This window comes from Penaeus monodon, chromosome 6 (genome assembly GCF_015228065.2).
Source record: "Penaeus monodon isolate SGIC_2016 chromosome 6, NSTDA_Pmon_1, whole genome shotgun sequence".
Taxonomy (NCBI): domain Eukaryota; kingdom Metazoa; phylum Arthropoda; class Malacostraca; order Decapoda; family Penaeidae; genus Penaeus; species Penaeus monodon.
In genome coordinates, this window is record NC_051391.1 from 11,792,893 (window position 1) to 11,800,392 (window position 7,500).

The 7,500-nt window shown below is 40.3% G+C and overlaps 1 protein-coding gene across 2 annotated transcripts in view; it reads left to right on the forward strand.

The window, feature by feature from the left end:
* LOC119574212 overlaps positions 1-7,500 on the forward strand; it is a 62,833-nt gene that overhangs the window by 33,834 nt on the left and 21,499 nt on the right. Inside the window, exon 2 of one of the 2 annotated variants that reach the window (XM_037921352.1) lies at positions 4,503-4,664. The exons of the other annotated variant lie outside the window; for it this stretch is intronic. Coding sequence (XP_037777280.1) covers positions 4,503-4,664 — 162 coding nt within the window. The remainder of the gene's footprint in view (positions 1-4,502; positions 4,665-7,500) is intronic. 2 annotated transcript variants of the gene reach the window in all.

The following is a 7,500-nucleotide window of genomic DNA, read 5'->3' on the forward strand; positions in this document are numbered from 1 at the left end:
TCAATATGTGCGTGTGTTCCCGTGTATATGTGCATAAGCATACATATAAATACATCACATATAAACCCACGCAAATGCATGCAAAAGTGAATTCAAGCCGCGCCCCTTCACCCCCCTTACACGCAATCAATAACAAAGGTTTGAAACGGACGCCGTATCTTCAGTCCCTTTAACGCTCGGCCGCAACCGCGCCAACGGGCCCGCTCGCCGCCCGCCCGCCCGTCACGTCCGCCCACCGGGGAACCTCGATCGCCAGGTCCTTCCTTGCCGGGGAGAGGTGCCAGGGGTCTGGTTGGGTCTCGCTTGGCTGTGCTTTCGGTGCTGGATTGTGCTTTGAAAGCGAGTGGTATGCTTCAGGTGCTGGTTAGTGCTGTAGAGGCAGATCGTCTGTTTCAGGGATTTATTCTTGTTTGGCTGTGCCCTTGGGTGTTGGTCCATGTCTTCTTAAGTAGTGCCTTAGGTGTTAGGTATATCTTTGAGTGACTGGTAATGCTATGAAATGCTTCAGGTCGTTGGTCAATACCCGAAAGGTAGGTTGTGCCTTGTGAGGTGCGTCTGGTTGTGTCTTTTTAGGCAATGTTATAGGTGATGGTAAATGCTATGGGCAGGTGCTCTGGTTGAGTCTCCCGGTAGGAAATGTTGTGAGGGCTGGGTAAATATTTTTAGAGGCAGGATATCAGACTGTGTATGGAGGTCATGCATGAGATGTTGGCTAGCGTTTTATAGGCAGGTAGATCTGTTTATTTCCGGTAACTATTCGGAAGCAGTTGGTCTGGCAGTGCTTTGGAGGTGTTCTGGTTATATCTTGTTTGGTAATTCTTGGTGTGATGGATGATACTGCGAAAGACTTGGTTGTGCTATGTTACAATTAGCAGGGTGTTTTGTGAATATTTTAAATTAAGATTTTTTATGTGATGGCATATGAAAGAGATTTCTAAGAGAGAGAGGAAATGTTTTGTTTTGGTTGTTAGTAGAGGGCACACACTCACTTTATTTTTTCCCCTTTCTGTTTTCTCTTCTCTCATAATCTCGAGGTTGGACTATGTTGTGTAGGCAAAAAAAAAAAAATCTGACTGTCGTATATTTTCACTTTAAAGAAACCTGAAGACGTCTGCTTGAAAAGCTTGACGTGAAATTTGCTCACGCTTGACTTAGACTATTCACTTGTGGACTCCCTCACTCCCGCCCCTTCCCCCCTCCCCCAGCCCCCTCACCCACTGACTGCATTGTGGTGTGTCTCCCTTCCCCCCCACCCTCATCCCCTCTGTCATCCTCCCCCCTTCCACAACCTTCGCAATGGGTCTTCTCAAATATCTTACACGATCCGTCTACACTTGAGGCCTTTGTAAAGCCTTCTTTCTTATTCACCTTCAAAAGAACTTTCTATCGACCCCCCTCCCCCCTCCCTTGTCTATATTCAAATACCTAGCATGTTTATATATCCCACCTTTTCCCCACCCCCTCTCCTCCCCCATCTCCGCCTAGAAGAAAGTGCGCCCTGGGAAGAACATCTGAGTCATGGTCTCCTCCGCGCGGTGGGACTGTTGTCTTTCCCTTGCCTCCCCCTTTGCCTCGTCTTGTCTCCCCTTGCCTCGCCTTTCCACTTTGCCTCGTTCCCCTTGCCTCAACTTGCCTCGCCTTATCCCCCCTTGTCTTGCCTTTGCCCCCCTTGCCTCGCCTTGTCCCCCCTTGCCTCGCCTTGTCTCGACTTGTCTCCCCTTGCCTTGCCATACCTCACGGTTAGAACCCCGGGGAGAGTAACTCGCGAAATCTGAGCTTGCTGAATGGATCCGACACTAACCTTGGTATGCAAACTCTGGATGGCGGTTACTTACAGTTGTGTTTAGGTTGGGTGGCGGAGTGGTGAATGGCCGGGGAGATTCTGGTTATCCATCTTGGGTATTTTCTGAATTTGGTCTTTATTTTTTATCTGTTTCTCTCTTTCTCTTCTCTTCTCTTCTCTCTCTCTTTCTTTCTCTCTCTCTCTCTCTCTCTCTCCTCTCTCTCTCTCTCTCTCTCTCTCTCTCTCTCTGTCTGTCTGTCTGTCTGTCTGCTCTCTCTCCTTCTCTCTCTCTTCTCACTTACCCTCTCTCTCCCCTCCTCACTCCCTCTCATTTCCCTTCTCCCTCCTTCTCTCTCTTCCTCTTTCTCTCTCTCCTTTTCTTTCCCCCTCCCTTTTCCATTTTTCGTTCAGTAACTAAGCTATGTGGAGACCTCCATCGCGTGTTACAGTTCCTCGGCGGTGCATGTTTGAGGACAATCAATATTTTTTTCTTACGCCCACACAACGTGCATAGTTCTCCATTTCCTTCCCTTCCTCATACTCTCCATCCCTCCCACCTACCCTCCCTCCTTCCCTCCATCCCTCCCTCCTTCCCTCCCTCCTTCCCTCCCTCCCTCCCCCCTCCCTCCCCCTTCCCTCCCTCCCTCCCTCCCTCCTTCCCTCCCTCCCTCCCTCCCTCCCTCCCTCCCTCCCTCCCTCCCTCCCTCCTTCCCACCTTCCCTCCCCTTCTCCCCCGCCCCCGGCCAAGGGGAGCGCGTATTCAGTGTCCCAAAGAAAACCCCTGTCATATTCTACCGACTAGTTACTCCCCTTGAACTCTCACTGTGTCCAAGCCCGTATAGTTTCCATACATAAACTATATGTACTGTCTTATTGCTGAATTTAATGTGTGGTATCGAGGCGAAAATTCCCGTTTACATTATTGAGAAGCGATTATTATACCTTTTGTTTGGTGTTCCTTCATCCCTGTAGTTTTTCACATATACTTTTTTTATGAATTTCCAAATTTTGTGTACTCGTTTACCTCACTAGTATGATGCTTATGCGATATCTCAGGGACACAGTTGAGATATCTATAATACTTGGATATTCAGTATTTTATCGTTGTGTCATGTGCCTTAAGTTTAAAGTGACTCACGTCCAGATAGAGACACAGTGTTATTGAATCTTTGCGTGTTTATACAAGAAATTCACCCCCACCTTTTGTTTGGTGTTCCCCATCCCTGTAGTTTTTCACATGAATTGTCAAATTTTGTGTACTAGTTTACTTCACTGGTATGAAGCTTATGCAATATCTCAGGTACACATTTTAATTATCTCTAATTCTTGGATATTCAGTATTTTATCGTTGTGTCATGTGCCTTTGGTTTAAAGTTTAAAGTGACTTACGTCCATATAGAGACAAAATGCTATTGAATCCTTGCGTGTTTATACAAGAAATTCATTCCCCTCCCTTCCCTCCTCCTCCCCCCCTCCCAACCCCTGCTTTCTCACCCCACCCAACCCCTGCTGCTCCACGACACTCTCGACGATTGTTTTTCGACGTCATGATAATATTCATACCTTCAAGATGTTGTAGTTTATGATATGTATACGTTGATGCTTTAAAACCCTCCATAGATTATGTGGTTATCCGTAGCTTCTCAGTCTACGAAGGACTGCACTTACCTTTTAACATTATATCGCTCCACTCTTTGGGTAGATTGACGTTTCTTTGTGTTGAATAAAAGAGGGGAAGAATAATATTGAAATACGTAGCGTATACTCCAAGTTAAGTAGGTTTATGGGCAGTGGTTCCTGCCGATTAACGGGTGTTGTTGTGACCTCTGACCTGTTCTTTGCTGTAACCTTCGCCGAGGAGTTGAACTTTGACCTTCACGTAAAATGGATTCCGTTCGAGGTCACCTCAGCTCATCGCGAAGACTCAGCGTATGTGATTTAAGCTTGACTATCCACCGCATGGCAAGCAGCATGTTGTGCGTTCTAAGATTTAAAAAAATGGTTACATCAGTTATACATAAACAGACAGATGAATTGCTTCCAGGAATGATAACCATTTCTAAAACTTTAGTTTAGGCTTTAAGTAAAACGAGGTTTCTGCTATCTCAATAGATGGTGAAATAATCTCACAACGGAATAGATTAGGGCAGGCTTTGAAGAAGATTGGAAAGGCAGTTTACGAGGAGAGATACAGAGAAGTCAGTAACTAGGGGACAATTTCAGTGAAAACAGAAGAATGAAGGGCGAAGGAATAGAAATGTAAGGGTGGATAATACAGTGAAGTCAAAGGATGAATTATAGAATATGGGAATAATGGCTAAGGAAAGGGGATGGTTGGGGGTAAGTAAAGAAAGGCTTTTTTTAGGGTAAATGAAAAAGTAAAAATAAGTGAGTAAATTTCTGATGAACAAAATGTATCAAGTAGTAAGAGAACAGTAATAACCAACGAAAGTATAGAAAGTAAGGGAATAGAGATAACCCAATTAAAACATTACGAAAGAAAGACAGCAATACACAAAAAGGTAAGTCCATAAAGGCTAGGCTAGGAACCACAGCACCACGGTAGGTAAACAATAGACCATAACCGCCTCCTCCCTTTAAAAAAAAAAATCCCTCCACCTATGTTAACACACCACCTATTCACCTGATTCATAACCCAATCTACCGATTCGAGCAAGAGCCACTCTCTAACTCTCCTTCCCTCTGTGTGTCCGTGTAGGGGAAGCGCTCATGTGCTGGGACTGTAACAGCGCCCTGGACCCACGGTGCGGAGAGTTCAACTTCGACAAACACACGCTGGACACTGTCAACTGCTCCCACGTCTACAATGAGTATCTCAGGAAAAAGGAACCTCTCTACTGCAGGAAAATAGTCCAGACAAGTAAGTGGATCCCAAGTCCTGTTTGTTTGTTATTTTCTTTGTTGCTGTTATTTATCATTTTCTTTTTTTTCGACAGGTACTGGGGTGGGGGCGAAAGGAGGGGGGATTGTATTAAGAATAGAAAATACTAATAATGCTGTATTGCTAGTGCTAGTAGTTCCAATAATAATATTGTTATTAACACTGATACAAGTAACTGGCAGTAGTAATACGTTATTACAGGTACTCATTCTAATAATGATACTAAGATTGCGACTGATGTTACTAACATCCAATATTGCTACTGTTTGTTTTTATAGATTATTTTGAAGGAAGTAATATTGAAAATTGAATAATGAAATAGGGATAATGACGATATCGATGCTGATCATACGATACGGACAATAGAAATTATAATGATTGTTAATAATTAATCTAATTTAATCATCGTAATGATAATAATATAAGTAATAATGATAATAATCACTCAAATACTAATATTAATAATTATAGTAATAGGAAGAATGGTATTAATGATACCAGTAAGAACAATAATAACGATAATCATTATGATAATAAAAACAGAACCAAAGCCTGTTTCCGCTTCGTTCAAAAATCATATTGCCAAACACGGGAGAAAGAAGTCTCAGAATTTAAAAAAAAAGGAAAATTAATTATGTTTATATATCTGTTGTTTAGCCCTATGGTCTCCCTGTTAACTCGTGGATTTTTTTCTTTCAAACAATCTTTTTCTCTCTTTCGCTTTTTTGAGTCATTCTCTCTTTTCTTGTCTTTTTTGTGGTTGAGACGAGTAAATTTTCGGTATTGTCTCTTTTTCTTTTTTTATTGATTTCTTGGGTGTTTCTCCCTTCTCTCTCTCTCTCTCTCTCTCTCTCTCTCTCTCTCTCTCTCTCTCTCTCTCTCTCTCTCTCTCTCTCTCTCTCTCTCTCTCTCTCTCTCTCTCTCTCTCTCTCTCTTCCTCGAGTCGCGAGTGAGTCAGCTGAGTCGACCACGGAAGCAAGAAGGGCTATATTTAGCTTCCTTGATCAGAAGCATAATTAATCAGCCTCGGGTAGGAGAGTGACGAGGCGAGGTTACTTCACTCTAGGGAAGTGGCGTGATAGAGGGGAGAGAAAGGGGGAGGGGTGGGGGAGGGGTGGGATGGAGGAAGGTGAGGGAGGGAGGATAGTAGGAAGGAGGAAGGGAGGAAAAGGGAGGATGGGTTGGAAGGAAGGGGGGAGGGTAAGAGGGAGGGGGGTAGGGTAGGAGGGAGGGAGTGAGGGTAGGAAGGAAGGAGGGAGGATTGAAAGGTGTGAGGGAGGGAGGAGAAAGTGAGGGGTAGGGAGAGACGGAGGATGAAGAGATATAAAGAGGAGTAAGAAGCAAGAGAAGAAAGGAGAAACAAAGGAGGATGGAGGAAGAGAGGGAGATGGGAATAAGTTCACGAAGAAGGGTGAGGGAGGGAAGAGAAATGGAAGAAGGGAGAGGTAAGGGAGGAACGAGAGAGGGAAGAAGGGATAAGTGAGGAAGGAAAAGCACAGAGAAGAGAGAGAAAGAAGGAAGGGAGATAGGAAGGTTATAAGGAGGGGAGGAGGAAAGAAGAAAAAAAAGAGAGAGAAGGTAGAGAGGATAGAGCGAGAGATGAAGAAGAAAAGGAGATGAGGATTCTGATAAAGACAGATGAAGAAAGCGAAATGGGAATAGTTAAAAAAAAGCAAGGATAAGAGGAAAAGGGAAAAGAGAGAGAAAGAGAGAGAGAAAAGCAAGAGAAATAACTAATACTAATAATACCAAGAAAAAAGCTAATAGCCATATCATTATTGGTTTATTGTCATTACTGTTATCGCAATAGTTATAGCATATAATACCTCTTATCGTTATTGTTGCTGCGTTTCTTATATGTGGATGATAATCACTAGTCATTATTGCCGTTATTATTATCATTATTATTATTATTATCATTATTATTATTATTATTATTATTATTATTATTATTATTATTATTATCATTATTATTATTATTATTATTATTATCATTATCGTTGTTGTTGTTGTTACTGTAATGGTTATTATTATCATTATTGTTATCATTATTATGGTTATGGTAATTGTCTGTTCATATTAACACAAGAATGATAACAATGATACCGATAATGATGGTGGTAGTAATGGTAATGATACTGATTACGGCAATAACGGCAGGTATACTGAAATTAAAATCATGATAATTGCAATGGTTATGATAGTGATAGTAATGACAATGATGATGATGTTACTACTACTACTACTACTACTGCTACTACTACTACTAATAATAATAATAATAATAGTAATAATAATGATAATAATAATAATAATAATAATGATGATATTGATAATGATGATGATAATAGCAATAATAATAACAATAATGATAACAATAATAATAATAATAATAATAATAATAATGATGATGGTGTTTATGATGATGATGATGATGATGATGATGATGATAATAATAATAATAATAATGATAATAAAAATAATAATAATAAATAAAAAATAATAATAATATATGATAAAAAGATAATTAATAAAAAGTAAAAATGAAATATAAAGATTATATGATGATAATGATCTTGGTAATGATACTATTGACAATAATAATAATTATTATTATTATCATTATTATTATTATTATTATTATTTTTTATTTTATTATTATTAAAATCATTTTATTATTATTTTTATTACATTATTATTTTTATGATGATGATGATGATGATGATAAAATTTAAAAATAATAATAACAAAATGTAATAATAACAAAAATATAATGTAAATTTATAATGGTAATGATTATAATAAAATAATAAAT